This window comes from Alexandromys fortis, unplaced genomic scaffold, assembly GCF_014885135.2.
Source record: "Alexandromys fortis isolate MF-2015 unplaced genomic scaffold, M_Fortis_MF-2015_v1.1 scaffold_284, whole genome shotgun sequence".
Classification (NCBI taxonomy): domain Eukaryota; kingdom Metazoa; phylum Chordata; class Mammalia; order Rodentia; family Cricetidae; genus Alexandromys; species Alexandromys fortis.
The window spans coordinates 350,370-373,116 of record NW_026068160.1 but is presented as its reverse complement, the minus strand read 5'-3'; the positions used below and the strand labels follow the sequence as shown (position 1 = coordinate 373,116).

Sequence of the window (22,747 nt, the reverse complement as noted above, 5' to 3'; positions counted from 1 at the left end):
GGGGCTCCATGCTCTGTCCCAGAGGGCGGCAGGCAGTTCTTGGAGGGGTCTCCAGAGTGAGTCAGCAGGTGGGCTTCAAGGGAGCGTCTAGAATTCCTGCTCAAAAGAGCCCCACCACAGGAGAGAGCGCAGAACAGCCAGGGGCCTGTGCATGCAAAAATGCTAAAAACAACATAGGAGATGAAAGCCAGCTGTGAAGGTCGCTGGACGGGGGTGTGAAGGTTTCATTCTGGGACCAGGGGGCCCGGAGCTCCGAGTGCCTGGGTCATTCAAACACAAGAGGAGAAATTCCCCAAGAGCAGTTCTCCGTGCTCAATCGATAGCATCCCACAACGCTTCAGGGGCCTAAAGTCTGTGCTAAACGAGGAATTGGGGAGACCAGGCTGGTGGGAGCGGGGAGTGGATGGGGCTGTGGCCTCCTGTCAGGTGACTGAAAGACAGACACGATATATTCTGGGTGCGGCAAGGCGGCCACCACCCTGGCTGGCAGTCAGTGCCGCTCTGGGGATGTTTGCCACTGAGATAAGAAATGGAATCGAGGGTAGGGTGAAACAGAAAAGAGGGGCTGTCGAGAGGGCTCAGGGGGCACAGGAGCTTGCTGTGTAGTCTGAGAACCAGAGTTTGATCTGCAGTTTCACATGGTGGAAGGAGAGTCCGCTCCTGCGAGCTCCTCTGGCCTGTGGCCTGGCATTGATGTGTTGCATGCACACAGATGAAGGCAACGACCTTTTCAGAAAAAAAAAGAAAATAAGGGGAGTGGTGACATGGTGGTTCACGTGTTCAGTCCTGGCACATGTGAGTCAGAGGCAGGTGGATCTCTGTGAGTTTGAGGTCAGCCTGGTCTACAGAGTGAGTTCCAGGACAGCCAGGGCTACACAGAGAAACCCTGTCTTGGAAAACCAACCAACCAATAAATAAGTAAGTAAGTAAGTAGATGGATGGAGAGATAGATAGATAGATAGATAGATAGATAGATAGATAGATAGATAGAGGAGGTGGTGTCCTGGAGGAGGGGATGTGGGGGGCTCCGAAGCTTCTTGCTTGAAACAGTGAACACTGGGGAGGTGGAGGCCAGAGGGTCAGGTGTTCAAGGTCATCCTGAGTTATACAGCAAGTGGGGGGCCAGCCTGGGCTACAAGACTTTGACTCAGTCCTAGCCCCATATTAAACATGTCACTGCCATAGGAACCAGCCAGGTCATGGTCACCCAAGAAAGGAACTCCTCGGGAGAAATCGAAGTGCAGCAGCCTGAGGAACATGGCTGCCAGGACACAGTGCCTGCTCAGGGTCCCACACCGTGTTTGTACAGAGACCCCGCGCACAGTCGGCTAGACTCGTCTTTCTTGTGCAGGGACAGCATTAGCTGTCCGCCTATTAGCTTCTTATCCTGTTGTTTTGAGGCAGGAAAACTCTATAGCCCAGATGGGTCTGGGGCTCAGCACGTCTCCTGCCCCAGCTTTCTGAGGGCTGGGATGGCACCTGGCTTGCTCCTGTAGACTCCCTAACTTACAGTGCTGACTTGTCTCTGTAGATGTTTCTTTCTCCACCCTCACCCCCAGACAGGGTTTCTCTGTGGCTTTGGAGCCTGTCCTGGAACTCGTTCTGTAGACCAGGCTGGTCTCGAACTCACAGAGATCCACCTGCCTCTGCCTCCCGAGTGCTGGGACTGAAGGCGTGCGCCATCATGGCCTGGCTATAGATGTTTCCCTAGACTATTTGTCTAGGGAACCAGGATCCCCAAAAGACCACATATGTTCAATAAGAAAGTAAGTCTTTTTGAAATCTTTTCCGTGGAACACAGACGTGGAGCCGATCGATCACATCACACCCATGGCACTTGAACACCACAGCAATTTTATTGTTTTAGACGAGGCTGGAACGCAGCTAGCCAGTTGACACACTGTGGTATGTCCGTACAATGGAATACTACTTGGCACTGAATAAAAGTGAAATATTGATATACCCAGAAGCATGAATAAATCACTGCGTCAAAAAAAAGGGCGGTCTATGTAGGTGTGCAGTTCAGTGGCAGCTTGCTCAGCACGCACGCGGAGGTGAAGGTGGGAAGCATGGGAGATGGCATTCACGGGGCCTTGTGAAGCGGAAGGAATTAGCACAAAACAAACACGCTCTCGGATAGTTTTGTTCTGCAAACTTTAAGTCCGCAGTCAAGGTGTTACCACGTCCGTGTGTCTTGTGGGGTCTCCAGGAATCCATCCCTTGGCAGCTCCCGGCAGCTCCCGCAACCCTGGCGCTCTATGTCCTAGAGACCCCTTGCTTTCGCCCCTGCCTTGGTTTTCCATGTGTCTATGTCCCTTCCACTATTTTAAAAAACTCCTTGGTGGTGGGGATCCTGGGCCTACTGTGTGCTGGGGAAGCCCTTTCCTGCCAAGCACGGTGACAGCAAAGGTCACCTATATTTGTTTGTTTGGGGACAGGGTCTCCTGTAGCCCAGAATGGCCTCACCATGTAGCCGAGGATGACCCTGTATTTCTGAACCTCCCCACTGCTGGGCGACAGTCCTCAGTTTCTTTGCCTGTTAAAAGGGCCCGGGTGGCTCAGCCGGCAAGCCTGTCAGAGCAGCTGAGCTTTCTCAGCCGCTGACCGCAGCTCTACAAGGTCCAGAAGGTTCCAGACGGTTTCCTTTGTGGATGGAGAACCATCCTTCTTTGAGCGTGGGAGGGCCAAGGGGACCCGGGAGGGAGCAGAGCCAGTACCAGCCAAGCTTCTGTCCGCTCCCGTCCAGCCAACCAGAGAGGAGGCTGATGACCCGAGGCCCGCCATTGGCCTTCTGGGGCATCGCCCTCAGAGGTTGGTCTCGCGCCCCAGGGACAGCAGGTGGGCCTCGTCGCCTGGCAGGAAGCCAGAGGGCTTTTTGGTCACAGCAGGGATGTCTTCCGGACCCTGGGAGAAAGCGGAGCACATCACACACCCGTCCCAGATGGGGTCCCCGAGGACCAGGTCGGGCCCCAACCCCCAGCCGCGACTCATCCTCCGGCCACCCCACCCGGTGTTACGCACGCGCTCTACCGAGCCTCAGCCCTGCTCCATCTCAGACTATTTTTGAGACAGGGTCTTACTCTGTACCCCAGTGGGCCTCAAACTTGCAGTGATCCTCCTGCCTCAATGCTGAGATCATCACCGTGCCCGACCCAGCTTCATAACCTTATTACTGTTTTATTTTTGTATTATGGGTATGCATATTTGGCCAACATGTGTGTGTGCTGGGTGCCTGGAGGCCAGAAGGGGACCTCCTGAAGTTGCAGACATGGGTGCTGTGTAGGGACCCGGTCCTCTGCGAGCCACTGCCTGCTTCTTACTCTCTGTCACGTAGACAGGCTCTCATGGTGCCCCAGGCCTCGAGCCTGCTGTGGAGCTCAGGCTGGCCTCGTGCTCCACATTCCTGTCTTTGGTGTCACCTGCTGGAAAACCTCTTTCTTTGTGTCACTTTGGTCTCTCAGGAGGTGACAGCGTCTCCCACTTTCAGGGACTCTGCAGTCCCTGGGCTCAGCTCCAGCCCAGCTCCCACTCCCCGTTTCTTATGTAATTCTGAATTAAGTAATGTTATCTTAAGAATATTCTTCAGAAGTGTCTCTCGAGGGGAAACCAGTTTCCCCCGCCACAGGCAGGAAATAATTGTTTAAAAAAACAGATATGATAAAAATAGGCAGCGATGATGTGTGCCGGCCCCTGGGAAAGAGACAGCTTTGACCGCAGAGAGGAATCTGCCCGGCCCCTGGGGCCACACCCACCGGGTCCCCAAGGCCCTGGCACCCAGTGACCCTAGCTGGATCTGACCTTCACCAGGCTGTCCTCCAGAGTGGCGGAGTCCTCCTTTGGGGCCACGGACGCGGTCTGCCGAGCCAGGTCCCACCACAACAGTCCAGGGCCCAGGGAGCTGCGCTTGGTGGGGCCTGAGGGGGCAGGCGGACAGGAACTCAGTGCTGGGTGTTCTTTCAGCCTTGGCAACACCCAAGGCTGCCCACTCGTGAGGAGCTGGGTTGGCTTCAGTTTTAGGTTATCTTTCCCCTGGCCCTCTCTGTCCTAGGAGTCTCATTTCACCTACTTTTCTTTTTTGAGACAGGGTCTCCAGTCTGTCCTAGAACTCAAGGCAATCAATTCTCTTGCCTTTGGCTCTGGAGTGCTGGCATCACAGGTGGGCACCGTCACTCAGCAGGCTGGAAGTGCCCAACCTTCCATCCACCCAGTTTCAACCCTAGTGTCTAGAAGCTCAGCCAAAGCCGAGGGCATCAGCTCACTCTCTCAGAGGTTCAGCTCAGGCTGGGGCTGTGCTCGATCATCACAGCTCGCAGCTCAGTGGTAGAGGATTGTTTTGCTAGCACTGAGCCCCGACTTCCATCCCCAGAACACATCAACCAGGCACGGCAGTGCATGCTCCCATAAGGATCCGAGGCTAGCCTGGGCTACATGGAACCCTTGTCTCAAAGGAAACACATGAACTAGAGAAGCAAGTGGAGCAGGGGTTGAAGGTGGTGATGCACACATGCCGTCCAAGCACACAGAAAGCTGAGGCAGGAGGATTGTCATGAGTTTGAGGGTCAGCCTGAGTTACAGAATGAGGACGAGGACGCCACCCCCATCTCAAACCCAAGCAAACAATTCTGCGGGGTCTGGGAGCCGCCTAACAACGAGATTTGGCTTCAGGACCGCGGACAGCGCCTCGCATCCCTGGGCCTTAGCCGGGACCCTCCTGGAGGAGCCGGCCTCAGTTCCCAGGTCTGCAAAAGAAAACTGGCCTGGGGGGCGGGGGCGCAGCTCACGGCCGACGGGGTCCCTCCCAGGTTCCCTTCAGGGAGTGGGGGTGAAGGCAGGAGGATGAACAACTGACCTCGGAGGCCACTGCACTAACCTGTCAGATAGCTGATGAGAACTCCGCACAGCATGGTGGTCAGCGTGCCCAGAGCCCCGTAGTAGAGATAGGAGATGGCGTAGAAGGTGTCGGCGAGCGCGGGGCGGTCTGCCTCTACTCTGGAGCTGGTTGGGAGAGGAGGGCACAGATGCCGGCTGTCCACAAGCACACTCTCCGCCCACCTTGTCAGCTCAGCCATCACTCAGACCTGTGCAGGAGCTAGGTCTCCCCACCCACCATGGCTCCCCACTGATCTTGGAATTAAATGAACCTAAATACTTAGAAAAAACCCTTCTGGTCACCCTCCACAGATGCACCCTCTGAGGCAGAGGCACAGGAAAACGTCAACGGGGCCTGACCAAGGTCGAAAGGCTCCAGATGGGCATGTTGCATTTTCTCTTATTTTTCTAAAGGAACCCAGGCCCTCTCCCATGCTGGGAAGTCACTGAGCTACACCCCAGCCTAGGCCTCCTTTTGAGACAAGGTCTATCTAGCTAAGTTGTCCAAGAAGGCCTTGATGTCCCAGCTTCCCGAGGGCTGGAGGAGAAGCCTATGCAAGCTTGGCTTTATGAAGCGTGAGGGTCACAACAGCCCCAAGCAGGACACTGCCCACATGTCCACTAACTGATGGCAGTTACACACGTGTGCAATCTGCATTGTATGGAATATTACTCAACACAGAGATCAAAGGAACAGCACATCTTCCCTCACAGTCGTCAGAATGAACCTTCAAAGCAAGGTGAGACACAAAAGCCCGGAAGAGGGAAACCCACAGACTCAACACATGGATCTTCCCAGAAGCTGGGAGAATTAAAAATTTTGATTTATTAATGTAGCCCAAATTGTCTTCAAACTACCTCTGTAAGCAAGGATGATCCATGATCTGCCTGCTCCTCCAGCGTTAGACCACACCAGCTAAACCTAAGATCCTATGGCGAGTTATGTAGGATGCTAATTACATCCCAACAGAAAATATAATCACCAAGAAAGAAGGAAAGAAAAGGTCGCCAGACATGCTGGGCACACATGTGGTCCAGCATGCAGCAGGTGCAGACAGACAGGAGAATCGAGGGTTTGCTTGGGGTCATCATGGCTACATAGCGAGTCTGGGGCCAGTCTGTCTCAAACTACTAAAATACAAAAATAAAAAATAAAGCCAAAGCCAGTCAGTCGTTGGGTTCCTCTTGTCTTTCTGTTAAGCCCAGCTCACACACCTGTGGCCTTCGGAACCTGAATGTGGCCCCAGGGCCTTTGCACAGATGTTTTTGTCCCCTAGGAATGTTTTTTCCACAGCTCCCAGTTCCTTCCAGTTGACACCATGACATTGCACACTGGACCCTACCCCTGGGCTGCTCACCTAGGGACCCCACTGGAGGTGTTGGCAGCTCCAGGTTGGCCCATGAGGAGCGATGCATTGGTGCAGCCGGCGGCGGAGGTGGGCAGCACGCCCATGATCTGCTCTCCAGGTGGATACAGTGTAGCCCCCAAGGCCACCCACAGGGATACAGCCAAGCCTGCAGCCAGTCCAGACAGGACGCCCTGGGGGCAGTACCACCGTGAGGGGTGGTGCCTCTTTACCATGCCCCGCAGGCCACACCCACACCCTCCCCACTCACAGGTGTGTTGCAGGCTGGCAGCAGCATTCCCAGAGTGAAGGCACCTAGCAGAGGCCCACTGATGACGCCCATCACCGTGAAGGAGCCCTGCGAGGCAGGCGGAGAAGGGCTGGGCTTAGCCACCGCCTCTCGGGACTCAGTTTACCCTAAGGAAACCCACTGCAGGCCTTGACACTGCTTTGCACCCCAGTTTTCCCTGTCCTCTTTCTCCTCGAAGGCTGGTAGAAAATGACAGTGGCGGGTCTCAGGTATGCCCTCGACCTCTTTATGCAGGTAGCTAAGTCTAGCCTTGAACTCCCCATCTTCCCGCCTCAGCCTCTCGGATGACTGGTGCTCCCCACACCAAGTCCCGCCTCTCCAGTGTCACAGCGGCCTGGGCATCTCCTCGAGCCTTGACTGGGACTCACACTGGGGTGCAGGGCAGGTGGGGTTGAAGTCTCACCTGGAGGACACCACCTCCCAGCAGCGAGGACAGAGCAGCCACCGTGAGGCAGGCTGAGCCATAGATGAGGGCTGTGGGGGTGGAATGGCGCAGTCAGTGTGGGGTACCACCTTGGCCCCACACCCTGGTCCCCCAAACTCACAGAGCCCTTTAGAGATGAGAACGAGCTTCCGAGGTGCCAGGCCAGGCATCCGCGGCTTGATGAGGTCTTCCACCGTGACGGCTGCCATGGCGTTAATACTAGTGGATGCTGTGCTGCAGGTGGAGGAGAAACAAGGGCCGAGCCTCAGGGCGCACAGCGCTATCCTGCTGCAGTCTCCCTGCCTACGGCCCTCCCCATAATTTACAGACAGGGCCCCCTCCCCCGCTGTCACAGCTGGAGTGAGCAGGGTGCTCACCTGAGGGTGCCACTGTAGGCACAGGCCAGGAAGAGTCCGGGGACTCCGGGCAGGTCTTCGAAAATGTCCAACACGAGTAGCGGCATGTACTGCAGGAGACAGAGGCCTGGCTGTCACACACGGGACGTGGGCGGGGCTTTCTCTTTTTGTTTTTGGTGTCCTGGGCAGGCCTCAGCTACATAGTGAGTTAGGCCAGAGCCTCTGTATCAACAGTCCGCTGCTGTCATGCTGGCCTGAGGTCTTGCCTGCTTACACACCCACTCTGCCATCTCCCTCTCCTCCCAGACCAAAACAGCGGCACAGACGTGCCTTTGAGAGGGAATGCTTTTCCAGCCCCGCCTCTGGGCCTGGAGAGGGCGGAGTCTGGCGTGTGAGCTCACCTGATCTGGTGCAGAGATGCGTCCTGTGAGGAGGGGATCACAGTCCTTGTAGAAGACGAACATGACAATGCCACAGAAAGCCGCGCTGGCCACGATCAGAAAGAGGCCCAGCTGGTTGACAAGCAGGGCCCTGGGGGGGGGGGGGATGGGGTGGCCTTAGGAGTGTGTGGGGGAGGGACAGCCTGTCCCCGAAGCCTCTGCGTGGGTCCCTCACCTGCATACTCACAGTTTGGCCTTACTCTCTGAGCGGCAGGCCACATAGCGCTGTACCTGGGCTTGGTTCACACCATACATGGAGAGCCACACCAGCGTACCACCAACTACAAAAGTCCAGAAGGTGTAGCGGCTCCGAGGATCTGGGTCAAAGCTGAGGAGGGAAAAAGGTAGGCTAGCGACCACGTGAGGATGCCCTCCCCAGATCCCCAGGGCTTTCCAGGTCCTAATGGGGTGTTGTGCTTGCAGGGAGTTTTGAAAGGTGGGTAGGTGTTTTCTAGGTTGAGTTTTGTTGCCCTGGGACACCTGGGGGGGGGGCAGGACTCAAAAACCTTCACAGTGCTGGGGAGACTGAGGCATAGATGTGAGGCTAGCCTGGGCTACAGAGTGAGGCCCTGTCTCTCACTCCATCAGGTTGATCCGGGAAAGGTTCTGGGCAAGACTGAGCACATTCCAGGGGCCTCCCATGAGCATGGCGCCTCGGGCCAGGATCACCCAGAAGCCGCTGATCATCACCACGACCTGGAAAACATCTGTCCAGACCACAGCCTTCATACCGCCCTATGCATGAGAGGGGAGAGGGGACAGTCACAGGCAGGCCTGTCCCTGGCTGCTGGGGCAGGACTCCACCCAGCATGGCTTCCTGTGGCCCAGGGAGCCAAGATCCCCCCTTGAGTTTCCCCACCTGTGAAGTGAGGATAGTGTGCCTTCCCAATGTTGGTTGGAGGATTAAACAAGAGTATGGGTGGAAAGGTGCAATTGTGCTAGCCGTCACAGCAAATACCCCAATATCTCTTATCATCCCCCCCCTTTTTTATTCTAGGCAGGGTTTCTCTGTAGCTTTGGAGCCTGTCCTGGAACTCACTCTGTAGACCAGGCTGGCCTGGAACTCACAGAGATCCGCCTGCCTCTGCCTCCCGAGTGCTGGGATTAAAGGTGTGTGCCACCACCGCCCGGTTTCATTGTTGTTGTTTTTTGTGTTTTTTTTTTTTTTTTTTTTTTTTTTTTTTTTTTAGGCTTGTGGAGCCCAGGCTGGCCTAGAACTTCTAAGCCTCGGCCTCAGCCACCTTCACCTTGACGGCTCCTAGGCAGCTTCCATCTATTCTCTTTTATTGTTAGCTCTCCCTGTGTTTTCCTGCCTCACCGAAAGCTGAGCCTCCAGTGCCAGGGACAGCCCCAGAACACGCCAGTCCCTCAGGAGGCACAGTCAAGACATGGGGCCCAGAGAAGAGCAGGCCGGAGTCTCAGCCAGCTTCAGCTATCCCCCCCCCCCCCACACACACCGCTCACTTTGGAAAGGCAAAGGCCACAACTCAGGGACCAGAGAGCCCAGGCAAAGCCCCTCGGGGCTGCTGGATCCAGCAGCACCCGAAGTGCGCCTGCCCATGAGGTCCTGGGGGTCCAGTCAGGCAGGGGAACAGGGAGTTGGGATGGTGCTTCCCGCCTGGAGTCGTCCACAAGACCACGCAGCGGCCACGGCTCACTCACCACGGTCGTGTACAAGGTGCAGATTACTCCCGTGGACAGTAGCGACGCCCAGATATCCAACCCGGTCACTGCAAAACACACCTCTTGTCAGGCCTCCAGCTTCTGCGCGCTCATACAAGGTCCAGCCTGGGCTCCTGGGCGCCCGGCCCCTCCCCCGCCCGCCAGTCAGACCTTGGTTCAGGATGAGTGCGGGTGCGTAGATCACGATGCCTGTGTACAGCATCTGTGGGTGGGGAGGGACGTGAGATAGGGGCGGGGAAGAGGGCGGAACCAGACGGAGGGAGGGGCAGGGCTAGGTTACAAGAGGGAGATTTTAGGAGGGATGGGGTGGCGCAGGACAGGAGGGTATTTCCAGGCAGGATGAGGGCGGAGTCTTGGGCGTGGTCCTGGTTGGTCCCTCGGAAGCAGAGTTCACGCGGGTAGGGGCGGGGCCAGGCAGGATGGGGGCGTGGCGTGAGGGCAAGGTGGGGCGGGATGAGTGTCTGGTGTGGGCGTGGTTGGGCGGGCAGCTTGCTCACCGTGGCCACCAGGTACTGCAGCGTTCCACAGAGCCGCACCACTCGGCTGAAGCGAAGCTCTAGATACTGAAGAAGGAGCCAGGGCTGGAGGTCACCGGGAACATGACCCCTCAGCCACCCTCCTTGTTCTCCCTCTCTCCCGGGTGCCCACCCGCGCTTAAACAGTTCTTTTGAGTCAGTGTCTCTGTGTGTAAACCAAGCTGACTTAGAACTCGAGGCAATCCTCCTGCCCGAGCTTCTCGAGTACTGAGATATATCAGGTATAAGCTTTCAATTGTCACTACCCTTGTTGGACGGTTGCAGTGTGCCTAACTGTGCCCGCAGATTTGAAGCTGAGGTCTCCCTAGTGAGCCCAGGTTGGCCTGAAACTCATGGCTGTCCTCCTGCCTCAGTCTCCCCAGTGCTGAGACTAAAGGCCCGAGCCATTTCGTTTACACTAGGCGTTGAAAGATTGGGAAATCCTGCAGGGCCCTGGTATCGCTGCAGGCGTTTGAACCGTGTGCGGACGCGGGTGGGTGGCCCGTCCTGGGCGCACACGGGGACAGGTGTCAGCGGGAAGTCACCGCCCCGAGGCTGCTTCGAGCCGTGGGACCCGGACTCTTCCTCTTTCCTGGCCCTGCCCCGCGCCCGGGGCATCTTCCCGGAACATTCCCGCGGGACCGGGTCCCCTACCTGGTAGGTGCTGGTGAGGCCCAGGCGGTAGAAAACCGGCAAGAAGACCAGCGCGGTGAGCAGCGAGTTGAGCAGCTGGCCCGCGCACATCCACAGGAACTTGAGACCATAGCGCGCCGCCTCGGCGGGGACCCCGAGCACCTGCACCGCCGACATGAAGCTGGCGGCCAGCGACAGCCCCACGGGCACGGCCGCCAGCTGCCGACCCCCGGTGAAGAAGTCGTCGGCGCTGCGCTGGCCGCCGCGGGCCAAGCCGACCCACAGCCCGATGCCCGTGGACACCAGCAGCATGGCCGCGAACACCCCGTAGTCCCAGGCGCCGAAGGTGGCCGGCGGCCCGGCTTCCATCCCCTCCATGGGGACAGGTGACTCGGTGCAGGGAGGATGCAGAGACGGGCAGGACCCTCGGTGAGTGCGTGCACGGCAGCGCGGGACTCACCGTGTGTGCCGTCGGTCCTCTCGTTCCTCGCGCCGAGGATTTATTGGGCTCCGGGGTCAGTGCAGCTCCGCCCCCAGCCTGGGAGGCGGGCGCGACCCGCACCCTTTCCACCCTGGGGCGAGCGGGCCTGTAGGGGTGCGGGCGGTGTGTGTGTGGGAACTCCTCCGCGACACTCGCGTCTCCTGATACTTTCTCTCACATCCAGGGCTATGAACAGACCGGGCATTGGAGGCTAAGACCCGCGCTCGTACAGCCTGCCGGGTTTTGGTACCCGGAGCTACGAGGAGCCTGGCACTGGGATTTCCTTGGGGGGGGGGGGGGAGCTACCGGGCTCCGTAAGAAAAAGTGCCCTCCCCAGAGGGTGTCTGTCTTTCCCGCAGCGTGGAACAGGGAAGTGTCCAATCTTGCCCTCCAGCCAATCCCGGTGGGAGGCACTCTGGGCTTCCCGGTGAGAACACACTTGGAGAATTTTTTTTTCTGTTTAGGTGTTTAGTACTCATCTCCTCAGTCTGTACGAGGGCAGTCTGGACCTACTTCCCTTTGCGTGCGTGCGTGTGCGTGTGGTGTCTGTGTGTGGCGTGTGTCTGTGTCTGAGGCAGGTTCTCAAGCAGCTCAGGCCGGCATGCATGGAGTCCTGGCCGGGTTGACAGGAGTGTGCTCCACACCCGTCCTTGCCCTCCCCCCCTTTCGGTCTACTCTTCCTTCCCTCCCACAGGCTGACCTTGAAGCTATGGCAATCCTCCTGCCTCATCTTCTAGTGCTGGGCTGGCAAGTGTAGACCAGCCTCCCTGCGCAAACTTGTTTGCTCGTTCTTTGAGTGCCCATCCTTTCCTTCAATTTGGCGAAGACCTGGGTCCTGAGCTGGTTTTCAAGGGAATGAGGACTTGACCTGAGGTTTGGGACGATGCAGTCAGAGGCTCAGGAGATTCCACCGTGGAACCCTTCCCGGATGAGCTGGTGGAGAATCTGGGGTATCCAATGTTGATTCCCTGTCGGGTCCCCCACATTTCGGGTGATCTGACAGGTAGAGGACCTGGTTGCCTCAGGCTGTAGACCTGCCCAAAGTGCCTAGCTCTCCTCCGTGTTTCCCCGTAGGACGAACAGTGTCTCCAACTGAGGTGAATCGCCAGGCACCTCAGTTGAAACCCCAAGGCAGAGAGGAGCTGGAGGTACTGGCTGTTACTGGCTCCCAAGTCTTGCTGTCAAGGGCACTGGGAGAATTTTCAGGTCTTCAAAATGCTTCGGAATGGGTAGAGCTAGGGGGAGATGTGACAGGCATGGGGCACTCTGGAGTCTAAGGGGACTGGAGAGGAAGAGGCAAGCCTTCACAAAACAGGACTGCTGTTCTTTTTGCACAGGCCAGCAGGCAGGCAGGCTGCAGGTGCTGAGCTGACAGGAGGGGGGGGGGGACACACTAGCGGTCCTACCAAGTGGAGCAAAGTCTTGTGCTGAATGTTGTAGCCTCACAAAGAGCTGCGCCCAACGCTCTTAACGCTGCCCTACACAATTTGCAGTTGGTTTTTCCAGACTGGTTTGCCTGTGTAGTCCTGGCTCTCCTTGTCGCTCTGTAGATCAGGCTGCCTCTGGCTCCTGAATGCTGGGATTACAGGGATGGGCCACCACTGGCCGGCAGCAGGTGTCTATTTATGACAGTGCTTCATTGCAGTTTTGGAACCTCTCCTGAACTAGCTCTTGCAGACAACACTGGCCTCAAACTCAGAATCCTGCCTCTGGCTCCCGTCCGCTGGGATCAAAGGGCAAAGGCGCGCCACACGGTAGCAGTTGTTTTTTTATAGCTCATTCAAGAGGCAGAGGTAGGTGATAACCTGAGGCCAGGCAGGCTTAAACTACCATTAACAAATCCTAAAGATGAGTGTGTAAGGGTGAGGGACAGGTGGACAGGAATGCGGGTGCCTGCAGAGGCAGTAGCAGCTCTCCTGAGGCTGGAGTCACTAATGTGGGCCTTACTGAGGCCCTGGGGACCAACCCAGACACGCCGAAGGGGCTCTTCACAGGCTCAAACACTGGGTGGCGGCCATACCAACTCCTCTCTTGCCCACCTGCACAGTATGACACCACCTGAGTTGGAGGTTCAGCCTTGCCAGATGGGGCAAGTAGAGGACAACTGAACTATCTTTATCCTTTTTGGTTGATGTTATGACTGAGTGGATCCCAGTGACCACAAATCTGTCATGTCATCTCCAGGGGGCCAGATGCCCTCTTTTGGGCCTCCAGAGGTAATAAGGAGTATGTTAAAAATGTACAAACCTCAAGTGCATTACTTTTAATGTTCTTCTACACTAGCTCTCAGCCGCACCAGCAGGAACCCTGCACACTTTAACATCACTGTATACAAGGCATGGAGGGTGGGCCGGCCTGTACCACTTTCAGAATCCAGCCTGGCCATGATGGTGCTGGTCACACCTGACCAGGAGCCCCAGTTGCCTGGTCAGCAGCACCTAGCACCCACATTGACTCTTGGAAAAAGACACCTCTGGTCCTCAAAGGCAGCCTTGAGGCCCCGTCCCTAGGGCTTGGCTGGCCTCATTCCCACCAGTAGAGGTTTAGTGCCTGCAGGATAAGGGGCTCAACCAGGTCCTGGGGGTGGATTAAGTTCGTGCCTGGAATTCTCAGGCCTGAGCCAGCACTCATGCAGCCTGCATGAGCAATAAGGTTCCTGGGGTACAATAGCTTATAGAAAGAGCCCAAGCCTGTGCTTAGTCATCCCTGCCCCCCACAGAAGCAAAGGAGCCAGGCAGAACTCTGGAGCTTTATTTAGTGGGTCTCTGGGTCTAGAAGAAGGTGTTAGGCCTCTTGGTAGTGAAGCGAGGCTTGTGCTGGCGCCGCAGAACACGGTGGGGCAGTGGGAACTTGATCTTGGAGTCCTGTGGAGAGGGAGGGGATGAGTGTCCAGGGCTCAACCAGGCAGAACCACCCCCCACAGCCCTGCGTCAGCCCCCACTCAGGGAACTCACATGGAACTGCTTGACAGCCGGCCTGCGACATTTGCCAGCGGCGATCTCTTCCACCTTCATGATCTGGATGGAGTGTGCACGGGCACGATGCCGGGCACCCATGTCTCGGTCTGAGGAAGGAGAAGGAAGTCAGCCTCAGGCACTCACATGGCACCCGTTCCCAGGGCTGTGGAACCTCCTGATTCACTCTGGGGGGCACTGCACAGCCCCCCAAAGGCGACGAAGTTCCTTTGCTGTGCGCACCACTGTTTAAACAGCCGCTACAAGCAGTGGCAGTTCTTGGGTTGGGTGCAGGGCAGGGGTGGGGGAGAGAGGCAGGGGTGGGGACTCACAGCACTGTGTGACAGCCCCAGCAGTGGTCAGGTCGCGGTACTCGCGGTACATGTTGTGTGTCCCACTGCGGGAGTCATAGCGCAGCCAGATGCCGAAGTTCTTCACGCGCAGGGGGGACTTCTCGAATACCTGTGGGCAGGAAGGGCAGTGAAGTGTGCTGCCTCGGCTCTGGGGGAGCCCAGGGACTGCCACCCTGCGGGGCCCTGGGCCGCACCTGCCCACAGTACACGATCTCCCCGGATGACTTCTTCATCTTCTTCAGCTGTGACACGAAGTACCAGAAGCGGGACTTAGCCACCACATGGTTGGGCGCGAAGATGCGCATTCGGTACAGCGGTGGTGTGTGGCACTTCGGGGTGGGCAAGCAGCGCCCCACCACCTTGTACTCCCGAAGCTGAAAGACAGGGTGGTGAACCGAGGCCTGCCTGTCACGCCAGAAGCAGCCACTTCAGAACGCAAGTGCCCCGCCATGGACTGCCTCAGTTTCCCCAGCCCCCGAGCCTAGGTCACAGACTAGCTTTTCACCAGGAGGCAGAAGGATGGCATGTATCCATGCCCCCACGCCAGGTCAGCCCTGTGCCTGCACAGGCATAGGTGGGGCAGCTCGCAGCAATCCTCCTGCTCACGGCGCTAGTGTGAGACACCACACCCTAGACGGCTACTCTTCTGCCCTTCCCAAGTGTTACACAAATACCAGGCAGGCCAATTCGGCCTCCAATTTGGAAATAGCTAAGGATGACTCAATCCTGACCTACGTGCCTCTACCTCCCAAGCACTGAGATAACAGGTGTGCAGCAACATGCTTGTGGACTTCAGAGCCGGAAGGGGCCGCAAGGCATGCTTGTCAAAGGCTGAGGCAGAGCCCCACCTCCTCGCGTGTCTAAGTAATCCAGGTTAGCTTTGAAATTTAGTGTCCTGTCTCGGTAATAACCAAACTAGACAACCGTATCTCATTTTGTTTCTTTCTGGTTTTGATACAGGGCTTCTCAATGGAGCTTTTTTGGTGTCTCTCCTGGAACTACCTCTTGTAGTTGCAGCCAGTTGTGGCCGGCATCGAACTCAAGAGATCCGCCTTTCTGCCTCCCGAGTGCTGCGATTAAAAGGCCTGCACCTCCACCGCCCGCCTTCCTTTTGTTTTTCTATACTGGAACTCGCGACAATCCTCCTGGCTCTGCATTCCGGTTCTGCTATCACAAGCGTGCGCCACTGTGCCAGGCTGTTTCCAGACAAGCGGACCTTGGCCTGTGGTCCTGGAGGGGGAAGCCGGCCCCATCGGCTTGCCTAGCGGGCCATGCTCCCACACGAGCCCTGATGCGCCCGCTCCCTCCGCGGCTGCTCAGCACGCGGCGGCCGCCATGTTGCCGCGAGGAGCCTGTGACCGCGGATCGCTGCCCGTGCCCGGCGAGCAGGTCCCCGCGGGCGTGCCCGGCGCCATCCCGGCACACAGCCACTCCGCGCGGTCCCGCCGCCAACGCCGCGCCCCCAGCCGCACCGCGCCCGCCTTACTGTGCCCGAGGCCTTCATGGCAGTCCGTCCTCGTCCGCCGCCAGTCACAAAAGGAAGTGTTACTTTCCGCGCAGGCTCTCACCATGTACTCCCTGACGGAAGTCCCGCCCTTCTCGATGCCGTGCGTCCATTGGATACGTACACTCACGCTCTAAGATCTTAGTTTCTCTATTGGTTACAGGTCAGCTCCGTAACCCCTCCCTATCCCTCTCACGTCGGGACTACAATTCCCAGGAGGAAGCGAGGCAGAGCGACGAGTTTAACAAGAGCCTCTGGAGCGTCTGCGTGCGGGGGATGCTGGGAGTGGTGGGCGTAAAGGCTTTCTAATTCAGCGGTCTTCTTTTTTTTCTTTCCTTCCTTCCTTTCGCTCTTCTTCCCTCCCTCCAATTCCCCTCCCCCCTTTTTGTATGGTTTTGTTTTTCGAGACCTGGTTTCTCTGTAGCTTTGGAGCCTGTCCTAGAACTAGCTCTTGTAGACCAGGCTGACGTTGAACTCGCGATAATCCTCCTGCCTCTGCCTCCCGAGTGCTGGGATTAAAGGCGTTCGCCACCACCGCCCGGCTCCTTCCTCTTTTTACGTCATCTCCCTGTGTATCTACCATCTGTCACCCATCATCTGTCCATCTTTTTAAAAAGTTGTTGTGCTAATTCTTTTTTAGGTGTGAAAGACCCTCAGAGTGGTCCTTCCCTCAGGAGGAGACCCCAACCCAAGGAACAGTCGAGACCACTGGCTGCAATTAGCAAGAGGTTTATTGGGAGGGCACAGGTACCTGTGGGCGGCAAAGTCCTTTCGGAGGACTTGCGCGCCTGTAGGCTGGGCGAAGGTCTTTTTATAGGAAAAGGGTGGCAAAAGCAGGCATACAGAAGCAATGCATGGTTACAGGGATCTCATTGGTCAGTTCGAATGGGGTGATGGGTTCATTTAGGGGACAAGTTCTTCGGGGACATGAAGATATGATAGTAGCTGACTTGGTCCTATCTAGGGCACATGTAGTTTTTCCCAGAACTGTCCGTTCCCCTCCTAGGCCTGGTTTCTGATATCCTGTTTGGCAGTCTAGGAGTACTGACTACCTTGAACTTATACTTGTTTGTGTGAAAGCTTTGCAAAATGGCATTACAGCAGCTAAGCTGGGGTCTTTTAGGTGTTGTACCTTCAGGTATGTTTGCATCATCTGCGTGTCTGGTGCCTGCGGGAGGCCAGAAGAGAGCATCGGGTCCCTTTGAGACTGGAGTTAAATGGTTGTGAACCATCATGTGGTTGCTGGGAATCGAACCCCTTCAGTGCGCTTAGTTGCTGAACTATATCTCTCTAGTCCATTGATCTTTTTATCTGTAATCAATTTATTTTTACTGTTTGTTGAGACAGGAGTTACAGGCCAGCTTGTAACTCACTGTAATTCTCCTGCCTCAGGTTTCAGATTCTTGGGATGCAGGACTGTTTCACCCGACGGCTCACGTAGCTGTTTTCTTCATCGATTTGTATCACTCCGTCTCTTAACTTTGTTCTTTTCCTATTGGTGTTCTCTTAATTGTAGGGAGACAGGCAACATTATCCGCTCTGTGTCTCCACTAGCGACCACTAGGTAGCGCGCGCCTCCCTTCGGCTCTGCTGCAGGGCCGCCTCTCTCTCTGGGCCGCCTGCTGGTTGGCTACCTGCTCCCATTGATCTCAGGAATACACAAGTGTGGGGCCTTAGTTTTCCCAGCCATCAGAGAAAGCCACAAACACTCCCCGGCACATAGGATGGTCCTAAGATTTAGAATTGGACATGGTGGCACATACTTGTGTCTTTACGAATAGGAAAGTGAGGCAGGAGGATGCCACTGGCTCCTTAGCAACATTTCATCATACAGCCCCCCTTCCTCCGCCCGAAAAAAACAGCATATCAGAGTAATTGCAATGGGCAGGCTAGGACACAATGCCTCCCTCTGCTGGAACACACCGCTCCATGCCTCTGTGAGAGGCAGGACAGATCCTAGGCTGCAGCCTGTACCCTGAGAGGGCACAGTGTAGGAAGTGGAGACGCAGAGGAAAGAGAAGTCTACCGAGATACCCGCAGTTCCCAGCCTTAGCCATGTGCCCAGAACACACAGCCAGAGACAGGGTGCTGGGAATGTCACCTCTGCAGATGTCCCCTTTGGCCTCTCCTGGAACACACCTCCTGCTCTAACGGGCTCCACTCTGGGGGAGGGGGGTGAAGACTCCCAGCAGGGCCACCTGTTGGTAGGACCTGGGCTTCCATCACCAAAGGCTGTCAGGGTTCTGGATTGCTAAGTTGCTGGCTTCATCATTCCACAGTGCACCCAGGTAATCTGGGGTCTCAGGCCACCCTGCTTTGATCCAGGGTGAGCTGTCCCCTCCCTGCTCACTCCAGTCCCTGTGCCTTTCAGAAGTGGGGAGGATTCTGCACCCAGCCCTCAGGCCCCAAATGCCCTCAGGTGATCTGTTGGGTCCCTGGTTTCCCTCACAGAACACACCCAGACATTCTTGGCACAAAGATTTATTACCCCCCAAGAGGGACAGCTGTGGCTGGGTGCCTCTGGGTCCCACAGAGATGCCAGCGGGTGTCTGTGTATGTGCGAGGTCTGTCCTGACTGGACAGGTCAGCCGATGGAGCCAAATAGTGGGTTTTGATTGCTGGACCTTGAGTTTAGTCAGGCATGAGGGAGTGGCCAAATAAGGGAGTAGACTGTGGGGGCAGCTTTAGGATGTTACCTAAGGCTCTTGGTGAGGCGAGGGAAGGGGGAGAAAGGCAAGGCCTGCTGGGTAGTGTTTGCCATACTCTTAGAAAGCCCGTCACTGTGTCCTCTAGGCAAGGACTCAGGCTCTGGGCTCCCCTGTCTTCCCAGCTTTGCCACCCCAGCCTCCGGGTGCTCTTATTACAGGTGTGCATCACCGCATGAGGCTCATTTAGGGGAGTACGGGTGTTTAGCCCGCATGCATGCATGTGCGCCGCTTGTGTGCCTGGTTCCCAGGAGGCCACAGAGCCATGTTCCCAGACAGTGACAAATGTTGTCCCTGGGAATGTTCCATCTGTATCCTTCCCATGAGGCCTGGCTGTGCTCACAGCGCTCATGAGGTCAGGGGGTCAACAGCACTCACCAAATCTTGGGGTTCACCAGCATTTACCATTGATTGTGGTGATATTTTCTTTGTATTTTAAGAAATAAAGCTTGCCTGAAGAGCAGAGTGCAGAGCTAGCCACTAGTTAACCATGGAGACCAGGCAGTGGTGGCGCACACCTTTCACCCCAGCACACAGGAGGCAGAGGCAGACAGATCTCTGTGAGTTCAAGCCCACCTGAGCTACATGAAATTGATCCAGTCTAAAAGAGAAACAGAGTCAGGTAGTGGTTGCTCACACCTTTAATCCCAACACTAGGGAGGTGGAGACAGGAAGGGATATGGCTGGGCAGAGAGAGGAATATAAGGCAGGAGGAGACAGGAGCTTAGGATACAGTCTAAGGTTTCATAGAGAGCGTTTGGCCTGAGGATTTGTAGAGGTGAGAACTAGTGGCTGCTGCTCTGCCTCCCTGGTCTTTCAGCCTTCACCCCCTAATATCTAACTACGGGTTTTATTATTAAGACCGTTTAGAATTCATGCTACAATCAGTCTGTTAAGTTCCAATAAATTCTGAGTCCTGGGGCCAAGTCTTCTCTCCCAGGGCTCAGCTAACTCCCGGCTACTCATCTGCCGCCTCTGGGCTCCTCTGTAGCCCCCACTCACCGTGTTCTGTACGCTTTCAGCCTCCCCCTGGCCAGTGGCTTTCTCCTGTGACTTTTAACTTCTCTGGGTCTCCACATCACCCTGTGAAGCCCACGGAGGGAATGGGCAAGTGACAAGGGTGTGTGTGGGGCTCGCCTGTCTCCCCAACATTAGGAAGGCTGAGGCTGATTGGAAATTCAAGGTCAGCCTTGAAACAGGTCCTCAAATAAACAAAAACAAGAAGCCACGAAGGTGGCTAAGGTGCCAAAGGCAGTTGCCACCAAAGCCTGGGGACCTGAATCGGACAACTGAGTCCCATAATGGTGGGGTTTATTTCTTTTTTTTTTTTTTAATATTTATTTATTTATTATGTATACAATATTCTNACAGGATGGAGGATAGGACTAACTCCTGAAAGTTGTCTTCTGAGCTCCATGTGTGGACACACACACACACTCCCACACACAACAACAACAACAACAACAATAGTGAGTTAAATTAAAAGAAAGAAAACAACCTCTTGTCAGTGAACATTTGCCAATGCCTCATAGTAGAAACTGTGGCCAACTGTGGTTGTAAACGTGGAGAGAAACAAGGGGAAGAAGCAGTTGGGAATGGCAACTGGATTAGCTACCAATCACAGTTTTGTTTTCTTTTTAAGAGAAAGACTCTCAAGTATCCATACACTGGACTCTAACTTATTGTGTAACTAAGGGTGACCTTTTTCTTGTTTGATTTATTTTAATTTTTTTTTGTGACAGGTTCTTTTTTTTTCCCCCCGAGACATGGTTTCTCAATTTGATAGTCCTAGCTGTCCTGGAATCAACCCTTTTTTTTTTTTAAATATTTATTTATTTATTATGTATACAATATTCTGTCTGTGTGTATGCCTACAGGCCAGAAGAGGGCACCAGACCCCCATTACAGATGGTTGTTAGCCACCATGTGGTTGCTGGGAATTGCACTCAGAACCCTTGGAAGAGCAGGCAATGCTCTTAACCTCTGAGCCATCTGTCCAGCCCCCTCAACTCTTTTTTTAAAATATTTATTTATTATGTATACAATATTCTGTCTGCATGTATGCCTGCAGGCCAGAAGAGGGCACCAGACCTCATTATAGATGGTTGTAAGCCACCATGTGGTTGCTGGGATTTGAACTCAGGATCTTTGGAAGAGCAGGCAATGCTCTTAAACACTGAGCCATCTCTCCAGCCCGGGTTTATTTCTAAAGGTTGTTAAGCCCAGCACTTGGGAGGCAGATGTAGGCTGATCTCTGTGAGTTTGAGGCCAGCCTGGTCTACAAAGTGAGGTCCAGGACAGCCAGGGCTACACAGAGAAAGCCTGTCTCCAAAAACAACAAAAAAGTTGTGTTGTGTCACAAACGTGCTGTCACACAGGCGTGCACGCACGGTCTGTTTGCCCTGGATGGGCGTCCACATGTGACATCCCAGCCACTCTAGAGACTGTAGGTCTGACTCATCATCAGAGAAAAGTCCTAAGTAGGCGCTGGGGGGCACTGGCTGCTCATCCAGGGGATCCAGGTTTCCTTCCAGCACCAGCGCGGCAGCTTGCCGCTGTCTGCACCACCGTTCCAGGGGACCTCCTTGGGCACCAGGCACACATGTGCACATAGATACTGTAGGCAAAACAACACCCACACAAATTAAAACTGAGGAAGGTGCATGTGATGGGTGGGCAAGATGGCTCTGTGGGCTGAGTGTCTGCTGCCAAGCCTGACACCTCCTCATCCCCAGGACAATTTTCCCCCTGAGACAGGGTTTCTCTTTAGCTCTGGCAGTCCTGGAACTAGCTCTTGTAGACTAGGCTGGCCTCGAACTCACAGAGATCTGCCTGCCTCTGCCTCCCGAGTGCTGGGATTAAAGGCGTGCACCACCAGCACCTGGCTCCCCAGGACACACTTTTGAAAGTTTTGAAAGGAGAGAACGGAAAGTTTTCCTGACCTCGCCATGCCTGGTTGTCCCAGATGTGGTATGTGCCCTCCCCACATACACATTAAAAAAAAAAACACAGTACTGACTGCTGGTGGTGGCACACACCCTTAATCCCAGCAATCAGGAGGCAGAGGCAGACAGGTATCTGTGAGTTCGAGGCCAGCCTGGTCTTCAGAGGGTGGTCCAGGACAGGCTTCCAAGACGGTTGCATTTTCTACACAGAGAAACCCTGTCTCATACCCCCCAAAACAAAACAAAAACCCAACTCAGTCTGTTGGTGGGCTACTGTACCCTCCCGGGAGATTCAGACTCTCCGGCCCCTGTGGCCTGGGTAATTTGATCACTCACCCTATCTGGATCTGAAACCACACCCAGGAGGAATAATCGATCAACCATTGCAATCAGCGGGGAAGGTCTGAGTGGGGTATGGGAAAGCTGGACGATTCCCACTCAGGAAGGCTGGGAGGGCAATCTGCGGGCACAGGCTGGGACTGACCTCTGAGGGAGCTTGCCTGCACTTACCAGACCGAGATCAGCTGATTTGACCATGAAGATTTAAACCACACGGGCTGAAGGGACCTCAGCAATACTGACCCTGGGACAATTTTATTGCAAGCAATCAGACCTTTTATACCCCACCACCACCCAGGGCCTTGCCCTCGCTGGGCAGGCACTCTACCCCTAAGCTAAATCCCCAACCCTGCAATCAGACTTTTTATACCTTTATCAGAAAGAGAATATAGTGGCCATTGCCAGGATCAGTACAGTTGTAGTTGCCAGGATACAGTGATGTTTGCAGAGTTTACAGACTACAGAAGATGAATGTCTAAGACAATTGTCCGGAAAGCTCCGGTGCTTCCGTGATTTCTAAGGGATCACACAGAGAAGCACAAGGCAGTCTGAGAGCTTCACTGCCTGAGGAAGGAACTGAGAGGCACAAGGTGCCCCAGGAGCCGTGGACTCTAACCTGGAAAACCCCAGGCACTGGCTGTCAAGGGAGCGAGGCGGACCAAAGCCACGAGCTCCCGCAGCACCCGAGGGGGCGTGTCCTCGTGCTCATTCCTCCAGCGGACGGAAGGGGGCGGCGTGAGGCTGTTGGTGATGGGACTGGAAAAGCCCAGAGTTGGGGGAATGAAGAAAACTGTGAGCGATGGCAGTTGTTCCCAAAGCTCAACAGGGATGAGAGATGGAGGCGGGAAGATTGTAGGTTCCACGGAAGTGGTTGGTGCGTGGCTCGGGTA

General features: G+C 55.5%; 2 protein-coding genes and 1 non-coding gene across 5 annotated transcripts; all 3 read right to left on the bottom strand.

The window, feature by feature from the left end:
- Positions 1–1,880: 1,880 nt before the first annotated feature.
- On the bottom strand, positions 1,881–11,066 carry Slc5a5 (solute carrier family 5 member 5). Of its 2 annotated transcripts, XM_050127724.1 has the most exons (15): positions 10,598–11,065; positions 9,926–9,991; positions 9,579–9,630; positions 9,408–9,475; positions 8,326–8,480; positions 7,933–8,073; positions 7,707–7,836; positions 7,327–7,415; positions 7,071–7,183; positions 6,929–6,999; positions 6,487–6,573; positions 6,228–6,409; positions 4,871–4,995; positions 3,799–3,914; positions 2,676–2,904 (listed from the first exon to the last, which is right to left on the bottom strand). In XM_050127724.1, the coding sequence occupies exons 1-15, from the start codon at positions 10,952–10,954 to the stop codon at positions 2,806–2,808; spliced, it is 1,851 nt and encodes a 616-aa protein (XP_049983681.1). In that variant the 5' UTR covers positions 10,955–11,065; the 3' UTR covers positions 2,676–2,805. The 2 variants fall into 2 exon arrangements, with proteins under 2 accessions (XP_049983680.1, XP_049983681.1); XM_050127723.1 differs by lacking the exon at positions 3,799–3,914 and having other exon boundaries at positions 1,881–2,904; positions 10,598–11,066.
- A 2,722-nt stretch (positions 11,067–13,788) lies between these two features.
- Rpl18a (ribosomal protein L18a) lies at positions 13,789–15,972 on the bottom strand. 2 transcript variants are annotated; one of them, XM_050127776.1, is made up of 5 exons: positions 15,851–15,972; positions 14,559–14,738; positions 14,344–14,473; positions 14,012–14,121; positions 13,789–13,921 (listed from the first exon to the last, which is right to left on the bottom strand). In XM_050127776.1, exons 1-5 carry the CDS (start codon positions 15,866–15,868, stop codon positions 13,829–13,831), a joined length of 531 nt encoding a protein of 176 aa, XP_049983733.1. In that variant the 5' UTR covers positions 15,869–15,972; the 3' UTR covers positions 13,789–13,828. The 2 variants fall into 2 exon arrangements, with proteins under 2 accessions (XP_049983733.1, XP_049983732.1); XM_050127775.1 differs by having other exon boundaries at positions 14,559–14,765; positions 15,851–15,883.
- Positions 14,176–14,306, bottom strand: LOC126491854 (small nucleolar RNA SNORA68). The gene has a single exon (XR_007589475.1). It is a non-coding gene; the product is annotated as a small nucleolar RNA SNORA68 (small nucleolar RNA).
- Positions 15,973–22,747: the final 6,775 nt, after the last annotated feature.